Below are 25,462 nucleotides of genomic sequence, written 5' to 3' on the forward strand. Positions count from 1 at the left end.
CAGGTATCTGTTGACTGAATAAAAGAAATGGCCATTACTGTAACTGTTACAGAAGTAAAAATAAATGAGCCTAGTGACTTGACAAGAAGAACATGAAAGCAAGACGATGTATTCTTTGAATAAAGAAGTATATAATCCAGTTAGGAAGAGCAAAAACTATATAACAGTACAATATGATACAAACAATCTATTAATTCATGTTACATTTACCTTTACAGGTGTGTATGTGAACTGGTCTCTGTAGCATTCATAGAGAATTCTGAATCCATACATTTTTTAAATTTAAGACTTAAAAAAAACCCCGATAAAATTAATACTTTTTATCTGATTGGGGAAGATGTTTGAAATAATTCTGGAGGAGTTATCAGATGAACTTTTCTTCTGAAATTGGCAATTTTACTATATTCAGAGAATTATCTATTTCAAAGCAAGTAAAACCAAACTTAGAAAGTTGCTCAGTATCCAGAGAAGAAGCCCTTTAAAGTTAACTACATCTGTTTATGCTTTATCCCTAGAAGAGCAAGAGGTATGAATTCTGTGGTGATGTTATTACACTAAGTGAAGGTGCTATTGCTACACCTAAAGATTATGTACCATAATAGTGACAGTATTATTTTTAATACTTAAACTGAAGCCACAATTAGCTGAACTATTTAAATTTTAGGAACTTTTTATAACAGAAGTTGAATAAAATAATTTTCCAGGTAAGACGAACAGGTTTGAAAATCTAAGTTAGTTTCTCTCCGTTCCCCCCCACCCCCTCTACTTATAATATTACATAAATTTCTATATTTATTCTGCCTTTTACTGATACATATTTAAACAGTAAAATTAAAGTCTCCACCTAAATTTAAAGACAAGTTAATTATTATGTATTTAATTATAATACTTGACTTTACTAGACTATATTAAGAATAACAACAATATGGAAGGCTAAAAATATTTTGAAGAACTGTTTTGCTTAGGACACTGTCTTGCTTATCTTCAGTAAATAGGCAATGATGCCAAAGGAAAGCAAACTCATATACATGTATAAACCCACACCCCCACAGCCACGGATCTATACCCTCACAGCCAATGCCACACATACACTGCGATGACTGATTCATGGCTCAACCACACTGTCAATCAACAACAATAAAAACTTCCAGGGTTCTTTGTTAATGGTTAGGATTTGGATTCTGTTTGCTGATCCAAAGTGTAAGGACAGGCAGAATCAAGGCATTTGCATTTATAAATTTAGTTACATGACTAGTTTCAAATATCACAGGGACTTCATATTATGAGGTGAAATAACATTTTCTAAACCTCTATACAAATAAACACCATTTCTCCAGTATTAAATCGTAACACTGCTAACCCAAGTGTATGTAGACATAATCCGGTAAATTTGTTTAACCGCAATACTGCCACCCTTAGTGAGGAAATATTAAGTTGTTATTGTGGCTTTATGTAAACTGACTGTGATACACTGATATAAATTCTTATTTATTTTATTTAATTAGCTTCCAATGCAGAAGATATAAATCATAGAAAATAAAATATGCCCAGTATAAGCTTTTTTAAAACCATCATTTAGTAAGTGCCACATTTTGAATACTTTTTAATTTCTTGTGACTATTCCCTCATGCTCAAAAATGTACCTGACATTCAGAATACTTTAAAAATACATAAAACTTCCCAATAAAATATGCTTCATATCATGATGATTTGAAGTTAGACTTTCAAGTGAAAATTTAAGAAACATACTTACCTTTGATTCGAGGTAGACATTTGCTGATGACATTTTTGTAATTTTGCATATGTAGCTAACTAAAGAGATGGCACAAAGAATAAATAGGCTATCGTTAATTAATGCTCGAACAAACACAGTCCATTTCAATTGATTTTCTGGGACATCTCCATGGGCTAGCATTGCACAAGTTAAGTTGACCACTAAAAAGATAAGGCTTGCCAATATAAAGCCCAAATGCAATAGAATTCTGAAAGAAAAAAAAGAGCTTATTAGATATTTATAAAACTAATAAGGAATTTAATTTATTAGTGTGTTACTTTAGGTATAATAATTCAGTTTAAAATGTTTGTAATTTCATTAAATACAAATTTAATAATCAGAGCTACTTGAGCTATTTTGTTGTTATAAAATTAGTATCCAAACCATTTTAAAACACTAATTTATGAATAATCTCATATGAAATTGAATTCATTAGCCTCTGCCAGAAAGAATGTAGGATTATTTTAACACTAATTCAAGTAATCCTGAATTTTTTACTTCTATGACTACTAAACATATTTTCATTGATCTTTCCAGTCTAAGAATTACCAGGCTTTCATAATTGGCCTGGAAAATTAATAAGCTATCTAAATTTAAATTGATAGCTAATATGAGTTTTAAGAGGGAAGGGAAATATATTTAGAACAATGTTTAATTTTATGAACTTCTGATTATCCAGCACAAATGTTATTTTTAAACATCACTAAAGAACATAGAGACAGTAGAGTTTCAAGCACTTATCAACTCCTCATCTTCTTATAAAGTTGCATATTTACTGAGCATACAAAGAAACTCTGAAAACGAAATGCTTAAAAAACTTACCCCTAAGAATTAGACCACCTCATAAAAACTCTTCAGGTGGCCCTGGCCGGTTGGCTCAGTGGTAGAGCATCGGCCTGGTATGCAGAAGTCCCGGGTTCGATTCCCAGCCAGGGCACACAGGAGAAGCGCCCATCTGCTTCTCCACCCCTCCCCCTCTCCTTCCTCTCTGTCTCTCTTCCCCTCCTGCAGCAGGGGCTCCATTGGAGCAGAGTTGGCCTGGATGCTGAGGATGGCTCCATGGCCTCTGCCTCAAGCGCTAGAATGGCTCTGGTTGTAACAGAGCGGTGCCCCAGATGGGCAGAGCATCGCCCCCTGGTGGGCGTGCCGGGTGGATCCCAGACAAGCGCATGTATTTCCAACTTCAGAAAAAAAAAAAAAAAATAAATAAATAAAATAAAAAGAAACCAAAGCAGAGGGAGGTGAAATGAGTTGCACTGTTAGCAAGTTAGTGGGAGAACTGGTCTGAAACCAAGTTTCCTGGCTGAAATTTTTTAGACTAATCAGTACTGAAACATTATTTATTTCATGAAACTGTATAACACATTCTTTCCTCAAACAGTGTAATCTAACTTCAGTGTTTGTGAACCCAGTGAAACTACATCTGACATCTGAAGGATAGTAGCAGAGCAGCAAAAAAGGGATTAGGCAGCAAAATGGCAGAAGGGAGAGTACTGTGGGTTCTTCACTTTACTTCCTATGAACTAATCCAACCACTTGATTTTCTATAAAACTGCTAAGGTACTCTCAAATACCATGCCCTTTGACCTTGAGAAGTCTACTATGGATAAAATTTAAATTTTGCTACTCATGAAACTTACCTGTGTTTGTCAAGTTCAGTGGCACATCTGACTTTACATATAACCTATAAAGAGAGTATAGAAAGAAAGTTTTGAAAATGTGTAACAGAATATTCTTAAATTTGTTTTGATTTTTTTTCAAAATAATACAACTACAAATAAGAACAGATAACAACTAAAATGCAAATGTTAATAGAACAAAGCATGAAGCAAAATAAGCAGAATTTCCAAGGCTTAAAACAATAAATTCATAATTTTTTCTTAATAGTCTTAAATTTCTGTGTTTAAAAACTTAAACAGGATTAATTCAGTTTAAGCATTTATCAAACTTTTACTATGGGCCAGACATTGTACTGAATGGCTTGCCACCTATTCTAAATTTTATTATATTACTTCTGTTTTGTCCTAAAATGAAACTACTATATGAACAAGGCTGAGTGTTCTCCAAAGATTATTTTCCCCTAAGATGAAGTGAAGTAGTTGAAGGAAACAAAGGACCAAAAAATGAACACAAAGATAATGAACATATACTGTATACAGTAAACTGCCTTCACAAAGCCTTGCAAAAGGAAGATCCTCAAATACTTAAACAAAGTTAAGTCGGGAGGTAAGAAGAATTTGAAATAAACATGGAAAATTCTGAGAGCATAGTGTGGAAGGTCTCAGTTACTTATTAGTGAATTTGGGCTTCATTATTTAGATAATGAAAATATATTGAAGGTTTTTATGTAGGCACTCTAAAATATGGAATTTCATTAACCTGGTATTAGTGTAAAAGCTACTACAAAAAACTACAGACTTGAAGTAGAAAGACCACTTATAAGACTATTGAAATAGCCTGACCTGTGGTGGCAGAGTGGATAAAGCATCTACCTGGAACGTTGCGGTTGTTAGTTTGAAACCTGGGCTTGCCCAAAGTATGTAAAAGAGGCAACAACTACTAGTTAATGCTTTGTGCTCCTCCCCCACAACCTTTCTCTCTCTCTCTCTTTCTTGTTCTCTCCCCCTCTCTCTAAAATCAATAAACAAAACCTTAAAAAAAGACTACTGAAATAGAGTATGAACTTTTCAAACCTGGAAAGAAAAAGTATAAAATATTATAAAGAAAAATAGTGTATTTGATAACTTTTGAATCTACATTTACTGAGCACACATTTTGAAAGGTATCATGGGTTCATAAATACAGTAATTGTTTCTGCTTTCAAAGAGCTCAGTGCATGGAAGAAGTAGATAAACCATCTAGTTTGACACACTGTGATATCAATGCAAAGATACTATTGTAACATCTAGGAAGAAAAGAAAATCTAATTTAATTTAGTTCAGGAAATGGTAAGAGGTAACAGGAAAGGAGAAAGACTGCACAGAATGAAGGAAAGAGATGGGCAAGGGAGAAAAATTTAAGAATCAGATTAGTCATAAAAAATAGCTGAGTGGTTTAGAGGTAAAAGAAATAAAACACAGTCTTTCTGAAATTCTGCAAAAAATCAAGAACGATTTAAAAACCATTGATTGGGATTACTAATATGTCACAGGTACCTTGGAGAGAATTGTTTTCAGTGGAATAACAGAGCAAAAGTACAAAGAGTTAACAGAACATATAAGACAATAAAGGCAGTGAATATAAACTGTACTAGTTATATTTGATGATAATAAATTTGGTTAAATTTGTGTTGGGAGACAATTCTCTATGAATAGTGCCTGTTTCTGTATGGTCCAGGTCTTTTGAGCAAAGGGGTTTGTATAATAAACATCCTTGAAAACTAGAAATAATGTCTACCTTAAGGTAAGAGGGAAGATTTGTTTCCTGACTAGTATAATGAAGATACAGAACATATCCCTCACTGGAGACAGTCCAGGGGAGTATTCACTTCTTCCCTTCTTGGTGAAAATTTGCTTACATTCCAGGCCCTGGCCGGTTGGCTCAGCGGTAGAGCGTTGGCCTGGCGTGCGGGGGACCCGGGTTCGATTCCCAGCCAGGGCACATAGGAGAAGCGCCCATTTGCTTCTCCACCCCCCCTCCCTTCCTCTCTGTCTCTCTCTTCCCCTCCCGCAGCCAAAGCTCATTGGAGCAAAGATGGCCCGGGCGCTGGGGATGGCTCCTTGGCCTATGCCCCAGGTGCTAGAGTGGCTCTGGTCTCGGCAGAGCGACGCCCCAGAGGGGCAGAGCATCGCCCCCTGGTGGGCAGAGCGTCGCCCCTGGTGGGCGTGCCGGGTGGATCCCGGTCGGGCGCATGCAGGAGTCTGTCTGACTGTCTCTCCCCGTTTCCGGCTTCAGAAAAATACAAAAACAAACAAACAAAAAAAATTGCTTACATTCCAGAGTTAAGATAAGGTATGTCTCTCTGTCCGTATTCCTTATTGTGAAGCTCCTTTTCTGCAAGATACCCTGTGCATGCAGGTAACATCTGGCCCTCACTGTGTTGTTGCCTTATAGGGATTGAGGCTTGGGACATGATGCAAGACATTGCTTTGGTTGTTATTTTTGTCATAAGTAATGGTTTTTCTCTCTGATCAATGGGTCTGGTGTTTTCTGTCAGTATATGTATATAAAACTGTGGCAGGCTAACAAGTTTTAAGTAATGTAAAGTCTCAGACCCTTCAGTTTTGACTTAATCTGGTCAGAAACGAACTAAAGTATAGCATAGGGAATATAGTCAATATTATTGTGATAACTATGTACAGTGTCAGGTGGGTACTGGAAATGTCATGAAGAACACTATGTAAAGTATATATCTAACCATTATGCTGTATACCTGGAAACAATATAAAATAATCTTGAAATAAACTGTAATTACAAAAAAAAGGACTAGAGGCTCTGACCATGTAGCTCACTTGGTTAGAATGTCATGCAGATAAGCCCAGGTGGCAGGTTTGATGCCTGGTCAGGGCACTTACAAGAATCAACTAGTGAATGCATAAATAAGTGGAATAACAAATCCATGTTTCTCTCTCTCTCTCTCTCTCTCTCTCACAAATCAATAAAAATAAAAATTAAAAAATAAACTAGAGAGTATAAAACGGTAATTGGAGAGTGAAAGAGTGGAAAGGAGAGAGTTCAATTGTTAAAGAAGACTCTAAAAGAGACAGGCTGCCCCTGAAAAAGAAGATGCATACTTCTGAAAAAGAAGGAATAAAAGATAATTGAAGGAAAACATGGAGGTCTGCACAGAAAGTTTAAAATAATCTACAAACTTCTTTGTTAAAATAAGTTTATACATAGCATGGACACGGGCATTTAAAAAATTATTTTCTATTATATATTTTTTAATATTCTATTTAATCATTTTTAGAGAGAGGAGAGAGAAAGAGGGAGAGAGAGAAAGAAGGGAAAGGAGTAGGAAGCATCAACTTCCATATGTGCCTTGACCAGGTAAGCCCAGGGTTTTGAACCAGCAACCTTAGTGTTCCAGGTTGACGCTTTATCCACTGTGCCACCACAGGTCGGGTGGATACAGACATTTTGATATACAGAAGATGGATCAGAATTTGGCAGGTGGATTCTTTTTGGGGTTTTTTCTAGTAAGTAGGAAGCAGGGTCATATCCTGGGAAGGGATGTTAAATTCAAGCACTTGGAATATAGAAACATTTTGAATACAAGAGTTATAAGAGAAAACACTGTATTAAGAAGCAGAGAGGTCCAGTTAAAGTCAGGCAGTTTACAGTAGATTTTAAAATATAATATAGTTTCCTGATTTTGAAATTGAACCAATCTAATAAAAAAATGGAGGCCTTTATAAAAAGTTCAATTAACTAGGTTGCATTTTCATGTAATAATTTTGAACTATAACATGGAACTACTGTAGGAAAAGAAAAAGTAGGCAAGTGAGCCACAGCAAAAGGTTAAGGGATGAAGAATACTAGATTGACCACTGGTTCTAAGAGCAAATAACATCAGAAGGGAGCTAATGGAGTGGGGTAAACTGAGAGGTAAAGTAATTAAAATATAGGATAAGAGTGAAAATCAGATAAAAGGATGAATTCAAGATGTATAAGGAAAAAATGAAGACACTAGTCCAAGGTGTGGGCATGCTGTTGGGTGGCTCAAAGAGAAATGGAGAAAAGCTCTGAGAAGCCAGTGAATTGAGACACTGATTGGGATATCATTATAGGCTTTGAAAAGGTCTATAAAACAGGAGACGAGGCCAGAAGAAAGTGCTGATGCATCCAGGAGAGTGGAAGTTGTTATTATAGCCAGTGATGACCTAATCGAGTGGCACAGATTTCAGAGAGATGATGATGGTATAGCATCAGTAAGTACAATAGTATTGGGAAACATAAAATAGGTTGAATTGTTCTGCCCACAAATTGAAATGCAGGGTTTATAAAGCACAAAGTGTCATCTGGAAAAAGCTAGATTTCTGTGAAAGCATTTAAAAAGTTCAAATGAAGAGAATGGGGACATAGTTGGAAGTGTAATACATAAAATTATAGGTCATGGAATGAGATTAATAATGGGTGTGAGAAGGAGCTAAGCTAAATAAGGAATTAAAGGTCAGCTATCATCCAGGACTTGCAGAATATATTACAAGGCATCATATAAACACAACCTGGTGCTTTAATCATATTTAGTTTACAATAAGGTTAAAAACAATGATCTGATATTAGTAATTCCAAGTATTTTATAGAATTTAGCTAATAGGATATGATACTGAAGGAAAAAAAATCAGTAATATCAAAAATCTCAAGCAATTAGCCTGACCAGGTGGTGGCGCAGTGGATAGAGCATCAAACTAGGAGGCAGAGGACCCAGGTTCAAAACCCTGAGGTCGCCCACTTGAGCACGCGTTCATCCAACTTGAATGTGGGGTCGCTGGCTTGAGTATAAGATCATAGAGATGACCCCATGGTTGCTGGTTTGAGCCCAAGGTCACTGGCTTGAGCAAGGGGTCACTCACTCTGCTGTAGCCCCCTGCCCCCATCAAGGCACATATGAGAAAGCAATCAATGAACAAGTAAGGAGCTACAACAAAGAATTAATGCTTCTTATCTCTCTCCTTTTCTTGCCTGTCCGCCCCTATCTGTCCCTTTCTCTGTCTGTTACACACACACAAAAAAAACCTCAAGCAATTATATATTATTTGTTAAGATAGTTCACAAAATATAACAAATGTACTTTATGTAGTTTTTTTTTTAAGTTTAGAATGGTAAATAACATATTTAAATGACTTTTCTCATGTCAGTTTATATCAGAGGGGCCTTATCTTTCCAGGTCTCTCATTCATTCATTTAATTTTATTTTTAGTAAGAGGTAGAGAGGCAGAGACAAACTTCTGCATGCACTCCTGACTGGGATCCACCTGGCAAGTCCCCTACAAGGTGATGCTCTGCCAAACTGGGCTGTTGCTCCGCTGCTGAGCAACTAAGCTATTTTAACACCTGAGGTGAGGCCATGGAACCATCCTCAGTGCCCAGGTGATCTTTGCTCAAACCATTTGAACCATGACTGTGGGAGGGGAAGAGAAGGGGGGAAAGGGGTGGAGAAACAGATGGTCACTTCTCCTGTGTGCCCTGACTGGGAATCAAACCCAGGACTCCCACACACAGGACCAATGCTCTACCACTGAGCCAACCAGCCAGGGCCCAGGTCTTTCTTAATACCAGAAACACTGAATAAATGAGCCAATAATAAAGATATTATTCATTATTATTAAAGTATGAAGAATTACATGGGTTGATAGGGAGCAAATGTTTGTTTTTTTTGTTTTTGTTTTTTTTGTATTTTTCTGAATCTGGAAACGGGGAGAGACAGTCAGACAGACTCCTGCATACGCCCGACCGGGATCCACCTGGCACGCCCACCAGGGGGTGACGCTCTGCCCACCAGGGGCAATGCTCTGCCCCTCCGGGGCATCGCTCTGTTGCGACCAGAGCCATTCTAGCGCCTGGGGCATAGGCCAAGGAGCCATCCCCAGCGCCCGGGCCATCTTTGCTCCAATGGAGCTTTGGCTGCGGGAGGGGAAGAGAGAGACAGAGAGGAAGGAGAGGGGGAGGGGTGGAGAAGCAGATGGGCGCTTCTCCTGTGTGCCCTGGCCGGGAATTGAACCCGGGACTTCTGCACGCCAGGCCGATGCTCTACCGCTGAGCCAACCGGCCAGGGCCAAGCAAATGTTTTCCATCTTATACTCTATCTTTATCTCACATACAAACTAATAATCCCTAATTTATAAAATAATGATTTAGAATTTTTGAATGAAGATTTAAAATACTGTTTATCACTAGAATACTACTGTACTTTCAAATAATAAGCCTATTTATAAGTAATATGACTTTTTCTATTAAAAAATGTAGAATTCCATATTTTGTCTCTCTATTTAGTTCCTCAAAGAGATAAAGATGAGAATTTGACATATATTAAGGTGACCAATCGTCCTCCTTTAGGGAGAATAGTCCTTCTTTTGTAAGTTCTGTCCTTCCTTGAAAAGTGTCCTCCTTTTTGATATTGGAAGAGTAATCTGTAAATGTCTGTATTCGATCGATACAGAGTCAACCCATTGCGTGTGATGTGACGTATTTGTATTTGACATGACGATTCGTCAAGGATCAGTACAGTGTGGCAAGATGCGATTATGAGATGCATGCGCTCCACACGGGAGACCTTGAGAGAGCGAGCAATATTCCGAGCATGCAAATGGCTTTGTGTACTTCTTTTTTTATTTTATTTTATTCATTTTTAGAGAGATGAGACAGAGAGAGAGGGAGAGAGAAGGGGTTGAGGAGCAGGAAGCATCAACTCCCATATGTGCCTTGACCAGGCAAGCCCAGGGTTTTGAACCAGCAACCTCAGAGTTCCAGGTTGACGCTCTATCCACTGTGCCACCACAGGTCAGGCTGTGTACTTCTTACTGAAACACTACATGGCACATATGACATTGCAGACTCACTATTATTTCTTTCTCAGTGAATATTCAATCATAGACAGGTAAGCACAATTCACATTTTATTAATTCATTATCTATTTAATAATTTCCAAATACATATAATTTTATTTACAAGTATTTTCCTGAAATTTGAGTTTTAAGGTATAAATTTAACCTCAAACCATATCTATTAATAAAGCAGTTTGATTAAATAGTTACATAAAACAGACTTTTTAAATTAGAAAATGATAAATACATTTGCATATTACTCCAAATTAGTGGTTTTGTTTGATTAGTTTTTTTTTTTTTAAGTTTTTTTTTTAATCTTTTTTTATTTTTTTATTTATTCATTTTTTTAATTCTTTATTTATTTATTCATTTTAGAGAGGAGAGAGAGAGAGACAGAGAGAGACAGAGAGGAGAGAGAGATAGGGGGGAGGAGCTGGAAGCATCAACTCCCATATGTGCCTTGACCAGGCAAGCCCAGGGTTTCGAACCGGCGACCTCAGCATTTCCAGGTCGACGCTTTATCCACTGCGCCACCACAGGTCAGGCTGTTTGATTAGTTTACTGAGTACTTTTTTCTTATAATTATTATTAAAAATTAATAGGCATATAAGCATAATTACAATGTAAAATATTATAAATGTTTTTATGTATTTATCATATAGTGCATTATTGTTACAATGAATAAAATGTTTCTTTTATTTACAATATTGTTTTCTTCAACTTAAATTGGTCCTTTTCATTGTAAAAACGTTGGTCACCTTACATATATATTATATTTTATTTGTAAATGTTACCTAATTTAATTAATACAGGTATCATAAGATTTGAGGAAGCCTGACCAGGGGGTGGGACAATGGAGAGAACGTTGGCCTGGGACACTGAGGATGCAAGTTCGAAACCCTGTGGTTGCTGGCTTGAGCCCATGGTCACTGGCTTGGCTGGAGCCCCCCCAAGTCAAGGCACATATGAGAAAGAAATCAATGAACAATACTGAAGCCACTATGAGTTGATGCTTCTCATCTCCCTTCCTATCTGGCTGTCACCCCCTTCAGAAAAATGATTTGAGGATGAGTTACACTGGAGCTGTACGTGTATAATAATTTGTTGTCTCCCACAGCATGTAGACTCATGTTGCTTAAAAACGGTAGCTACTAAAATACTTACTAAAAGTGATGATTTTCTATAGAATTTTTTTGTCAGGTTGATTTCCTACTCTAAAAAATTTGAGTTGGAGAACATATCTATATAAAATTTGGAATTGATACAAAAATAAATTGTGGTGAATAGACAGGCATATATATCCAACTATGTGGATTGCTTTACAGAAGCAGTTATGCAGAGTGTTCATCTCAATTGCTTAAGTTGCTATGGAGAGTAGTACACCATTCAAAACCTTACCATTGCTACTATTTGCATATCAAACAATGAGGTTATTAGCTACTTTAGCTATAAAGTGAAGAGCTGGACTTTTCTCAGATGTTATCTTTTAATGTCTACCATATATATATATTTTTTTTTAAAACTTAAAAAAGACTTCTAAATATGTTTTCTTTACAGCAGCCATTCTTCTTTCTAGAATACAATCTTTTTGTCTCCCGGGGTACTAATACTTTTTTTTTTAAGTTCTTCTCTCTGCTTACTCTGTTTTCTTTTTTTTTGACAGAGTCACAGAGAGAGTCAGAGAGAGGGACAGACAGGAAGGGAGAGAGATGAGAAGCACCTTTTTTTTTTTTTTTTAGCATCAATTCTTTGTTGTGTCACCTTAGTTGTTCATTGATTGCTTTCTCATATGTGCCTTGACTAGGGCAGGGTTGGGGGGCCTACAGCAGAGCCAGTGACCCCTTGCTCAAGCTAGCAAGCTTGTACTCAAGCCAGTGACCTTAGGCTTCAATCCAGCGACCTTTGGGTTTGAGCCAGTGACCATGGCGTCATGTCTATGATACCATGCTCAAGCCAGTGGCTCCACGCTCAAGCTGGTGAACCATGCTCAAGCTGGCAACCTCTAGGTTTCGAACCTGAGTCCTCTGCATTCTAGTCTAATGCTCTATCCAGTGTGCCACTGCTGGGTCAGGCTGCTTAGTCTGTTTTCTTTTGAAATGCTTAAAAATAATTTTTACATACCTAATTTTGTTCACCTGAAACTCCACTAAAATAATAGTAAAGGGATTTTCTTAAAGGCATAAAACTGTATGTTTGAGTAGAACAGAAAAAAATAAAATAACAAAATGTTGGAAGCCAGAAAGCAGATAGACATATGTGCAGAAAAGAGTTAATACAGCAGGCCTGAGACAGCTCTCTTTAGAAAAGCCTGCTTATAAGATTGGTCCTTACCTGACCAGGCGGTGGCGCAGTGGATAGAGCATCAGACCGGGATGTGGAAGACCCAGGTTCAAGACCCTGAGGTCACTAGCTTGAGCGCGGGCTCATCTGGTTTGAGCAAAGCTCACCAGCTTGGACCCAAGCTCTCTGGCTAGAGCAAGGGGTTACTCAGTCTGCTGTAGCCCCCCCCGGTCAGGGCACATATGAGAAAGCAATCAATGAACAACTAAGGTGAATGAAAAACTGATGATTGATGCTTCTCATCTCTCTCCGTTCCTGTCTGTTTGTCCCTATCTATCCCTCTCTCTGACTCTCTGTCTCTGAAAAAAGAAAAAAAAAAAAATATATATATATATAAAAAAAAGATTGGTCCTTGGCTTGCATTTAGAAAGTTGGATTTTGGGAGAATTCCCACTGTTCCCTAAATGATAAGGGTGTTTCACTGTGCCTAAACTGTGCAAACAATATGGTCTATACTCAATACCTGCTTCCCTTCTGGGAGTTTGGAATTTTGACATGTAGGCAGAGAGTGCTTACATGACTAAACCCCAGTAAAAAACGGTGGCAGTGTTTCCTATGAGCTTCTCTGGTAAATAACATTTCACATGTATTGCCACAACTCATTACAGAAGGAATTCAGCATATCTTGTGACTCCACTAGGAGACGACTCTTGAAAGCTGGTGCCTTGTTTACTCTGCACCTTACTACAACTCTCTTTATCCTCTGCTGATTATACACTATCCTTTCCCTGCAATAAAGTGAGTCCTTCTAGCAAATCATTAAGGTTGAGCATGGTCCTGTGGACCCCAACACAATGTGTAATTATTCAAGAAAGATGAATCCCAACCCAGTCATGAGAAGTGTTGAGAACCAACCAATACATGTTTCAGAATATTTCAAAGGTATAGGAACCAAGTACCACTGCAACCGAGAGGTGGAGGTAGCTATAATGGGGAGATAAAAGCTAAGAGCAGTTAAATCCCTAAATTGCTTTCTCTCAATTCATGTCCTGGGCAAATACCCCTTATTCATCCTGGCAGATATCTGGGTGTTTATTTTCTGTAGAGGAAACTCTCCAGTATGAAAGCTGGATGCCCAGCACAGCAGATACTTTGGCACCATACTAAAAATGGAGATTAATGATGAATTATCAAGTATAGGGATTTTCCATTACCTCAACCGTCTTCCCTGATTAGGTTCTCAAATTTTTGTAAATAAGACCTTTAGTCTCTGAAAGACCTGAATAGTGTTTCCCGTTGAGGAAACTGACCACCCAAGAGGAAAAATCTAAATATACTAGCATCAGGTATTCCCTAACAAATTGCCAGGCCAGATCACCCTACAGTATTTACATGCTTACAGCTTCTACTCTTAATTATGAACAAACAGCCAAGGATAACCAGAAAGCTCAAAAGTTTTTAATAAAAGATAAAGATCAAAACAAAAAATATAAAAAAGAGAATACAAGAAACCTAAACAAAGCCCTATCTTTATAACAGAGAGCTATCACATTCATAAAACAAAAACATTAAGCCATTAATAAAAAAAATCAGAGAATAAAAAAGATCTAATAAAAATTAGATATGCTAGTAGAAACGAAAAAGTGAAGAGAAGGGTTGAAAGTTTGGAACATCTTTTCAAAAAATTTTAGCAAAAAGAGAAATGCAAAATAAAAGACAAGAGACAAGAAATGGATCAATTAGTTCTGGAGGTCCAACATCCAAATGGTAGGAGTTCCAGAAATAGAGAACAGGAATAAGGAGAGAAAATCAATAAAAAATTCAAGAATATTTCCCCAAACTTAAGGATACATGTAACTAAATTGAAAGAACCTGTCCATGCCCAGAACAATGGGTAGAAAACAGAGCCATCATTTCAGAACACTAAGGTCAAAGAAAAATCTAATAGTTTTCAGTAAAGAAAACAATAAGTCACATATAAAGGATCAAAAATCAGAATGGCTTCTAAACTTTAATAACACTGGAAGTGGAGCAACACCTTAAAAACTGTCAGGAAAAATTATCTCTTTTTTAAAAAAAAATTATTTACAAAATTAAGTTTAATGGGGTGACACTGATCAATAAGAGAGTACATAGGTTTTGACCCTGGCTGGTTGATTCAGTGGGTAGAGCATCGCCTGGTGTGTGGATGTCCTGGGTTCAGTTGCCAGTCGGGGCACGCATGAGAAATGACCATCTGCTTCTCTTCTCTCCCTCTCCCCCTTCTTTCTCTCTTCCCCTCTCGTAGTCAGTGGCTCAACTGGTTTGAGCATTGGCCCAGGGCACTGAAGATAGCTTGGTTGATTGGAACATTAGACCCACACAGATGTTGCTGAGTAGATCCTGGTTAGGGTGCATGCAGGAGTCTGTCTATCTCCCCTCCTGTCACTTAAAAAAAAAAGAAGCATACACAGGTTTCAAGTAAACATTCTATGGCATTTGAACTGTTGATTGTATTGTGTGCTCACTACCCAAAGTCAAGAAAATTATCTTCAACCCAGAATTCTATTGCTGCCTAACCTATCAATCATATGACAGAATTAAAATATTTCAGACATTAAAAAGCCTCAAACACTTGCTCTCAGGCACCTTTATTTAAGAAGGTACTAGCCCTGGCTGGTTGGCTCAGTGGTAGAATGTCAGCCTGGCGTGCAGGAGTCCCGGGTTCGATTCCTGGCCAGGGCACACAGGAGAAGTGCTCTCCATCCCTCCCCCTCTCCTTCCTCTCTGTCTCTCTCTTCCCCTCCCACAGCCAAGGCTCCATTGGAGCAAAGTTGGCCCAGGAGCTGAGGATGGCTCTGTGGCCTCTGCCTCAGGTGCTAGAATGGCTCTGGTTGCAACAGAGCGACGCCCCAGATGGGCAGAGCATTGCCCCCTGGTGGGCGTGCCGGGTGGATCCTGGTCGGGTGCATGCGGGAGTCTGTCTAACTGCCTCTCCGTTTTCAACTTCAGAAATATACCAAAAACAAACAAAAAAACCCCAAACCAATAAAAAGGTACTAAAAAGGATTACTTCACTGAAACAAGGTACACAATGAAGAATGAACTCAGCAGTCTCGAGTTGTCAAAACCCCACACATTCCAAAGAAAAATAAGGCCCTTTTCTGGCTCTTGGAAGACAATTTATAAGGCCCTGGAATATCCTGCCTACGAGTATCTTTGTTTGCCTGGGGCCTTGGGCCACACCAAATAGTCTATGCCCCTGGTCGGCAAACTCATTAGTCAACAGAGCCAAATATCAACAGTACAACAATTGAAATTTCTTTTGAGAGCCAAATTTTTTAAACATAAACTATATAGGTAGGTGCATTGTTATTAACTTAATTAGGGTACTCCTAAGCTGGCTTTTGCTAAACACTCAAGGGGCCAAAGAACCACATGTGGCTGGTGAGCCATGGTTTGCTGACCAAGGGATGCTAACAATGTGATCTATGGTGAAGGCCTAGAATCATGTGGTATTTATCAGTTTGACCTCTGAAAAGCTGGAGAGTTAACTACAGTCAGCCATGAAGATGCTTCATGCCTATATGACTGACCCTTGGACACCATGTCTCATGTAAACATGCCTGGTTGGCAATACTTTATAAGTGTTGTCACATATTACTGCTAGGAGAATAAACACTGTCTGTGAGGGTGTTGGGAGAAGACAACGGGAACCTTGTCTCTCATCTCTTCTGGGTTAAGAAAAACCTTAGACATTTAATTTAAAAACTTAATTTTTCAAATAACAAAGCTGAACTTTAGAGATAAAATGGATTGTCCAGGAATCTACAGGAAATTGAACAGGTTAAATCCAGGTGTTGTGTCCTGATTCCTAGTTCAAGGTTCATATGGATTCTGGTTTTCTTTGACATATTTGTACATTTAGAACTTTGATTATATAGTTCAAGAAAAATCCCTAATTTCTAAGGTGACAAATACTGCTTTATTAGTAGTGTCATCTATATGTCATAGCAACAACTTGTTAGTTTAAGATTTTCAAAATTAACATGCCCAAGAAAAATATATTCAAAACCAAATTATCATTTAGTAAAAGGTAATGACCTACAAGCAATTTAAGATAATTTTATGTTGTTTTGCAGACTAGCAAATACCTTTACGCAATTAGAAGTATATTTTTAAAAGGCATAAGTAACCAAATTATTCAGGAATGAAGTATTAATTTTGAGTGAGAAGAAAATTTTGTGAGCTTTCATTAATTGAAAATCAGCCTGAAATATAGCAGATTACTATGAACTATTTATTACTAATGGATAATTCTTTGAAGGTAAGTTAACATTTTATGTTAAAGAATATACAAAATTTATTTCTGAACTGAGTCTCATACATTATAGATTCAGACTCCTTAGGAGACTGATTTAAATTGAATTTGCGCTGAAACTGCTGTCCTGGAAAGTTTTTCAACACTGAATCCCTCATTGTATAATTTTTCATAAAATCTTTCATACTTTTGGACTAGGAACATGGCAGAATTTCTTTTTTTTCTTTTTTCTTCTTTCTGAAGCTGGAAACAGGGAGAGACAGTCAGACAGACTCCCGCATGCGCCCGACCGGGATCCACCCAGCACGCCCACCAGGGGTGATGCTCTGCCCACCAGGGGGCGATGCTCTGCTCCTCCGGGGCGTCGCTCTGCCCCGACCAGAGCCACCCTAGCGCCTGGGGCAGAGGCCAAGGAGCCATCCCCAGCGCCAATAAACATTAAAAAAAAAAAAAAATTCTGGCCCTGGCCGGTTGGCTCAGCGGTAGAGCGTCTGCGGGGTACCTGGGTTTGATTCCGGCCAGGGCACACAGGAGAGGCGCCCGTCTGCTTCTCCACCCCTCCCCCCTCCTTCCTCTCTGTCTCTCTTTTCCCCTCCCGCAGCCGAGGCTCCATTGGAGCAAGGATGGCCCGGGTGCGGGGGATGGCTCTGTGGCCTCTGCCTCAGGTGCTGGAATGGCTCTGGATGCAACAGAGCGACGCCCCAGAGGGGCAGAGCATCGCCCCCTGGTGGGCATGCCGGGTGGATCCCGGTCGGGCGCATGCGGGAGTCTGTCTGACTGTCTCTCCCTGTTTCCAGCTTCGGAAAAATGAAAAAAAAAAAAAAAAGTAAAACTAAAAAAAAAAAATGTTAATTGATGTTAGCAAGAGAGGAAGGTGGAGAGAGGGAGAGAGAGAAAGAGAGAGAGAGAGAGAGACAGGAACATCAAGCTGCTCCTGTATGTGCCCTGACGGGATCGAACTGGCAACCTCTGGGCTTTGGGATGATGCTCTAACCAACTGAGCTATCCAGCTAGGGCCAGAATTGCTTTTTGTAAAGATAGGCAGAGAGCCAGATTCATTGGAAGTATTTGATGAACTAACAATGTTAGAGAAAAAAGGGACAGAATGTTTCAGAAGAAATAATAGAATATCACAGGAGAGAAAGAAGCAGAAGAATGCTGCTTACTTTCTTTTCATCTTGTTTTCTCAAGGAAAATAAGAGTTTGAATATAATCAGCGGTGCTGATCACTCACAGCAGCTTAAAACCCGCTAATTCCATGTTATGACAGAAAAGTTCCCAGAGTACACAGTATCATCTCAAACCAGTCCAAGTCATTTTATCAGCAATTAGATAAAGTCCTATACAATAGAAATAATAATAAAAGAGCACAAAAGTTTAAGAAAATATTACTTAAGCATTTTACAGTCATAGACTGAAGCTGAAAAAAAATTGTAGTGTGTGATCATTATGCAAATGAAAAATGGCAGCTATAATTGAGGTTTTTGAAAAGATAGAACATAGTTGTTTTTTTTAAAACAACACAGATTTGAGATATCAGCTACATATCTTAGAAAGCAGATGATTTAAAATATTTAAGTATTTATGTTTATTCATATCCTGAACTACACTTTGACTAATTTTAACATATGTAACCTTTTTTTTAATATTTATCGATTTTAAAGATAAGAGAGAGAGAAAAGGGGGGTGTGTGTCAGGAGGAGCAAGAAGCATCAACCCATAGTAGCTGCTTCTCATATGTGGCTTGACCAGGCAAGCCCAGGGTTCCGAACCAGTGACCTCAGTATTCCAGGTCAATGCCTTATCTACTGCACCATCACAGATCAGGCAATGTGTAACTTTTTAAAACTGGCATTCATGTCTCAGAGATAGAATTCACAGACACTGTATTAGATCTCAGAACTAGGTCATAAAGTAAGAAGAGTAAATCCTCAATTCTAGGTTGCTTTATTAGTTTCAGACTATTAGAATTAAAGATGTCTTGAATATCACGGAGACTAATCACTTTATTAATTAAATAACTGGCCCAGAAAAGTAGTGATTTCGCAGATATCAATTAACCAAGTAGAATGGGATTTGGACTAAAACTCAGGTCCCCAAACTTCTAGTTCAGGGCTATTGATGAAATAATAAACACACATCTTTAAAAGTTTTTTTTCTTCTTCTTTTCCAAGTGAGAGGAGGGGAGATAAAAGAGAGAGACTCCAGCATGTGCCCTGATCAGAATCTACCCAGCAACCCTTCTGGGGGAGGTGGAGGGGTGGAGAAGGATATGGTCACTTTTTCTGTGTTAACTGACTGGGAATCGAACTGGGACATTCAACACTGGGCTGACATTCCACCACTGAGCCAACTGGCCAGGGCTAACAAAGTTAAAATAAAAGGATAACAAGAACATTTAACTTATAAAAGTTTGTCTTTAAAAAACAACCAAATTAAGTAAAAAGTTCTAACTACTTTGCTAAAGTTGAGTATTCTGATTTTATTTGTGGAGATAACGAGAAACATTTCTTTTAAGCCCCTTTACTTTGCCATGAATTTGCTCAACCATCCAAATTATTAAGCATTGGCCACATATATAACAGTACTAGGTGCTGAAAAGCATGCAAAATTTCCTTTAAAATAAATGTGCAATAGTGGTTGACCTAAAGCAATACAGAGTGTAAAAGAGAGATGCAAAATGGGTGGTATATCATGTAATATATGGTACTTTCTTTATATTTGATTAGACTTATAACACCATAAATTTCCTATAACCTAACATGTTAATTACTCAGAATTCATTTAAGCTAATGTTGATGGTTAGTAAATATTACTCAGCTTTGTTATATGGAAATTATAAAGACAAGATTGTGTTGATTTGTTTTATTCCTTCAAAGATAATATTGAAGTAGAAGGGGGAGGAGGAGAAAATACAAATTAGTAGCCCCTAGTTTGGATTTGACCCACAAAATGTTTTCTTTGGCTTATTCAATGTTGGTCTACAATATTTTAAACAATACTTCAATACCGTGTTATTTAAACATAGATTTCCTTTTTAAAAATCAAATGAGAAGTTCTGATTTCTCTTGAACAATCAGGTGATTTAGCAACAGTATCTTGCTGCTGGAACTGAATTAATGTGGCTGTTCTCTAGATATGTGTTCTCTAGTTTACCACAGTACCTATTCTCTCTCAAATGGTAGTTAGCATCCAGGGCCCTCTAGGCATTTGAATTTGAGACCTGTGTTAAAGTAAGCATTCTTTTTCAGGGGGAGACGGCAGATAAGTGGAAAAAAAGAAAGAAAAGAAGTGTAGAGACCAAGTTCTTCTGTGAAATTATATATTCCCATGATATTTGGGATATGGTAAACAAAGGCCTTGTTTATTCAATAAATAAATACCTGATACATGCCAGGTACTAAGTAACTTAGATACTAGGAATACCATAAGGACAGACTTGATTTCTTCCTATAATGTTTACAACCTACTAAGCTCCCACAAAAAAATCACACAAATATAAAACTGCAAATGTCATAAAGAAAAGGAGCATATGGGTTCGATTCCCGGCCAGGGCACACAGGAGAAATGTCCATCTGCTTCTCCACCCCTTCCCCTCTCCTTTCTCTCTATCTCTCTCTTCCCCTCCAGCAGCCAAGGCTCCATTGGAGCAAAGCTGGCCAGGGCGATGAGGATGGCTCCATGGCCTCTGCCTCATGTGCTCAAATAGCTCCAGTTGCAATGGAGCAACGCCCCAGATGGGCAGAGCATTACCCCCTGATGAGCATGCCAGGTGGATCCTGGTTGGGCACGTGTAGGAGTCTGTCTGACTGCTTCACCACTTCTAGCTTCAGAAAAAAAAAAAAATTAAAAATAAACAAATAGAAAAAGAAAAGGAGCATAATGCTCTGAGTCTATAATTTTGGAATCCAATCCAAATGGGTAGTTGGGTGAAGAACTAGTCAATCTAAATGGACAGTATCCTAAAGAAATGTTGCCCTGGAGCTGAGAGTTAGCTAAAGCAAAGGAAGAAAGAGCATTCTAAGCAGAGGGAAATGAATATGGAAAGGCTCAGCAGCAGGAGGGAAATGACAAGTACAGAGTACTGAAAGAATGCCAACTACGGCTGGAGAGGTGAAGAATAAGCAGAACTATATGAGATGAGGTTGGAACCATAAAGTGTCTTATAGTATGTATAGGAGTTTGTCTTTAGTCTAAGAGTAACCAGAGACAATGGAAGAATCTAGGAGTGGAAGCTTTATAATTAGATTTTTATTTAAGAATGATAATTCTGGCAACAGTGTGGCAAATAAACTTTTGGGAGCCAGAGGATACAGACAACAGCCATAGACCAGGCAACAGATGGTAGTAGCCTTGGACCAGCATTTTGGATGGGGAGAAGTGAATAAACTTAGATGTCAGGAGATAACATAGGCAGGATTTGGTAATGGAGTAAATGTGAGGTATGAGAGAGAAGGCAGCATCAATGACTTACAGTCATTGATGAATGAATAGCAGTGCATTATGGAATTGGGGAACAAACAAGTTGGATCAGGTTTTGGGGGAGACAGGTGTGTGATGGGGAAGAGAAAAAATTATGAGCTCAGTTATTTATTGCATGTTTTCTATTTTTTTAATCTCTACATTAATCTCCTTTTATTTATGTTTCCTTTGGTTTATTCTATTTTTTTTCTAACATAAATAGGATGCTTAGCTTGTTAAATTTCAAGCTTTTCTTCTGTAATTTAAACATTTAAAGTTCTAGATTTGCTTCTACATGATAACTTAGCTGCTTCATTCAAGTTCTGTTATGTTGAATCTGAGGGCTTCAAATATTTTTTTTTTTTCTTTTTTTTTTTTTCATTTTTCTGAAGCTGGAAACGGGGAGAGACAGTCAGACAGACTCCCGCATGCGCCCGACCGGGATCCACCCGGCACGCCCAGCAGGGGCGACGCTCTGCCCACCAGGGGGCGATGCTCTGCCCATCCTGGGCGTCGCCATGTTGCGACCAGAGCCACTCTAGCGCCTGGGGCAGAGGCCACAGAGCCATCCCCAGCGCCCGGGCCATCTTTGCTCCAATGGAGCCTTGGCTGTGGGAGGGGAAGAGAGAGACAGAGAGGAAAGCGCGGCGGAGGGGTGGAGAAGCAAATGTGCGCTTCTCCTATGTGCCCTGGCCGGGAATCGAACCCGGGTCCTCCGCACGCTAGGCCGACGCTCTACCGCTGAGCCAACCAGCCAGGGCTCAAATATTTTTTGAATGTCAAATAGGTGTAGAATATAGAAGGCCAGAGCTGAGAGGAATATTCTGTGTTAGGATCACAGACCTGTGTGAATCATCCGCTTTTAAGTGGCATGATGCCCTGAATGTGGATGCAATTATTGGGAAGAATAGGTGGCCTAGACTTAGGTGTTGAGCAACTTCAACCTCTGATGGCAAGGCAGAGGCAGATAAGCCTGAAGAGAATCGAGAGAGTAAAAAAAATCCAGGACAGTGTGCTAGCTATGGGCTAGCCAGTAGAAGTGTAAGACAAATATGGAGTCTTCTGCTGCTGTGGGATTAGTTTGGGTGAGGATTGAAAAATGTCTAGTGAACTTGTTGACATGTAGGTCACTGTGAGCCTTAGGCAACAACTATTTTGGTAGAGTGGTGGATCAAAGATAAGAGTGGCTGGGGAGCCTGACCAGACGGTGGCATAGTGGATAGAGTGTCAGACTGGGACATGGAGGACCTAGGTTCGAAACCCTGAGGTTGCCGGCTTGAGCGTGGGCTCATCTGGTTTGAGCAAGGCTCACCAGCTTGAGCCCAAGGTTGCTGGCTTGAGCAAGGGGTCACTCGGCCTGCTGTAGCCCCTGGTCAAGGCACACATGAGAAAGCAATCAATGAATAACTAAGGTGCCGCAATGAAGAGTTGATGCTTCTCATCTCTCTCCCTTCCTGTCTGTTTGTGCCTGTCTCTCTGTCTCTGTCACACACACACACACACACACACACAAAGTGACTGGGGAGTGGGGAGGTGAGAAGATGGTCAGCACATGTGTGGTCACCCCTGTAATTTGATTATGAAGAAAGATATGGGGTTGCTTTTGGCTTTGTCAAGTCTCTTTATTTATTGTATGTTTTCTGGGTTTTTTTTTAATCTTTACATTCCTCTCCTATTTGTTTCCTTTGGTTTATTCTATTTTTTTTTTTCTAACATAAATAGGATGCTTAGCTTGTTAAATTTCAGGCTCTTTTGTAATTTAACCATTTAAAGTTCTGGATTTGCTTCTGCATGGTAACTTGGCTGCTTCATTCAAGTTCTGATGTGTAGTATTGTTATTACCATATACTACTAAGTATATTTTTCAAATTCCATTGTGATTCCTTCCTTTACTGATGTGTTCATAAGTGTTTTAAAATCTTCTAAATAAACTTTCACATTATTTTTGTTACAAAATTCAAACAATGCTTTGGTGATGAGAGAATGTAGTCTATGAAATCCCAATTCTTTGAATATTAATATAAATAACTGGCCCTGGCTGGTTGGCTCAGCGGTAGAGCATTGGCCTGGTGTGTGGAAGTTCTGGGTTTGATTCCCAGTCAGGGCACACAAAAGTGACCATCTGCTTCTCCACCTGTTCCCTTTCTGCTTTTTATCTCTTTTCTCTCTCTCTCTCCCTTTCCCACAGCCATGAATCATTTGAGTAAGTTGGCCCTGGGAGCTGAGGATGGCTCTATGGCAGGGGTCCCCAAACTACGGCTCGCAGGCCACATACGGTCCCCTGAGACCATTTATCCGGCCCGCCACGCTTCCGGAAGGGGCACCTCTTTCATTGGTGGTCAGTGAGAGGAGTAAAGTACGGTGTCGCTCACGTGGGACGTATGCATCACGGCTCTGGAAGCGCGTTCTATCACTTGTTAGGGCTAGCAGTTACAAATACGGATCTGGACATTGACCATTTCATTAGCCAAAAGCAGGACCATAGTTCCCATTGAAATACTGGTCAGTTTGTTGATTTAAATTTACTTGTTCTTTATTTTAAATATTGTATTTGTTCCTGTTTTGTTTTTTTACTTTAAAATAAGATATGTGCAGTGTGCATGGGGATTTGTTCATAGTTTTGTTTTTTTTTATAGCCCGGCCCTCCAATGGTCTGAGGGACAGTAAACTGGCCCCCTGTGTAAAAAGTTTGGGGACCCCTGCTCTATGGTCTCATCTCAGGTGCTAAAATAGCTCTGTTGCCGAGCAATGGAGCAGTAGCCCCAGATGGGCAGAGCATCGCCCCCTAGTGGGCTTGCTGGGTTTATCCTGGTTAGGGCGCATGTGGGAGTTTGTCTCTCTGCCTCCCTGCCTCTCATTTAATAAAGAGAAAAATAAAAATATATAAATTATATAATTTAACCCTCACAATGATTCTGTGAGGTATGTACCATTATTCTTATTTTTATAAAAGGGAAGATAGGCACTGAGAGGTTAAGTAATTTACGCAAGTAACTTTACTAAGTTACACAGAACTGATAAGTGGTGAGGCCACACTTTTGAGATTTCTTCCTTCTAGATTCTATTTATTGAGACAGGCACGGAGAGAGAGAAGACAGGAATATCGACTTGCTCCTGTATGTGCCCTGACCAGGGAATTGAACCCAGCAACCTCCTTACTCCAGGATGTTGTTCCAAAAACCCAAGCTATCCGGCCAGGGTTCCCTTTAGATTTTAATGTTGGAGTGAATTGCAAACAGAGCACTATACTGGTTTTGGGGGTCAGGGTCAATTTTACCAAGACATATACTACATACTGCCTGTGTCTAGGATGTACAATTTGCTGAATTTTGCCATATGTATATAACCTGTGAAATCACCATCATAATCAAAAACAGAATTCCACGCCCACTGAATTTCATCCTGTCCCGTTGTTGTACATCCTCTCTTCTGCCTACGCCCCAACCAAGTGGAGATCCACTTCTGTGACTAAAAATTAGTTTGCATTTTCTTAAGTCTAATATAAATGGAATGGTATATTGTGAGTTCATTTTGGTCGACTTCTTTCATTCTGCCTAATTTTTTAGTTCATCCATGTTGTTTCTATCAGTAGCTTGCCCCCCCCCCTTAATGCTGAATAGTACTCCTTTATATGGATATATCATATTTTGTTCTCCCTTGCTTTTTATGGACATATGAGTTAATTTCAATTTGGGGCTATTGTGAACAAAGCTACTATGAACATTCATATTCAAGTATGTATGGACATATGCTTTCCTTTCTTTTTGATACTAAGGCTATAATGGCTGTGTTCTGTGAAAAATTTATGTTTTACTTTTTAAAACTATCAAATGGTTTTTCAATATGGTTGTAAAGTACATTTAGTGTATTTGTTCCAGTTAATCTGCATCTTTGCCAATACTTGGCATAATTTTTTAATTTTAGTCTTTCTAGTCAATACTTAGTGGCATCTTATTGTGGTTGTAATTTTCATTTTTCCTGATGACTAACGATCTTCAGTATCTTTTCATGTGCTTTTTGGCCATGCATGTATCTTCTTTTGTGAAGTATCTGTTAAAATATTTTGTTAATTGGACTTCCTTATTATTGAGTTTTCAGAGTTCTCTATATATTCTAGATTCAAGTGCTTTGCCAGATATACATACTGCACTTTCTCCTAAA

The 25,462-nt window shown here is 38.8% G+C and overlaps 2 protein-coding genes across 3 annotated transcripts in view; one reads left to right on the plus strand and one right to left on the minus strand.

Annotated features, from left to right (window-relative positions):
• GNPNAT1 (glucosamine-phosphate N-acetyltransferase 1) overlaps positions 1-15,561 on the plus strand; it is a 211,468-nt gene extending 195,907 nt beyond the window's left edge. Inside the window, exon 7 of the transcript XR_010731442.1 lies at positions 15,532-15,561. The gene's annotated coding sequence lies outside the window, so the exon portion shown is untranslated. The remainder of the gene's footprint in view (positions 1-15,531) is intronic.
• Positions 1-25,462, minus strand: part of GPR137C (G protein-coupled receptor 137C) — a 67,882-nt gene that overhangs the window by 29,173 nt on the left and 13,247 nt on the right. For both annotated transcript variants that reach the window (XM_066278023.1, XM_066278022.1), the window contains exons 2-3: positions 3,415-3,458; positions 1,754-1,982 (exon numbers count right to left, since the gene is read on the minus strand). In XM_066278023.1, coding sequence (XP_066134120.1) covers positions 1,754-1,982; positions 3,415-3,458 — 273 coding nt within the window. The remainder of the gene's footprint in view (positions 1-1,753; positions 1,983-3,414; positions 3,459-25,462) is intronic.

The sequence above is a fragment of the Saccopteryx bilineata genome, chromosome 4 (genome assembly GCF_036850765.1).
Source record: "Saccopteryx bilineata isolate mSacBil1 chromosome 4, mSacBil1_pri_phased_curated, whole genome shotgun sequence".
Classification (NCBI taxonomy): Eukaryota; Metazoa; Chordata; class Mammalia; order Chiroptera; family Emballonuridae; genus Saccopteryx; species Saccopteryx bilineata.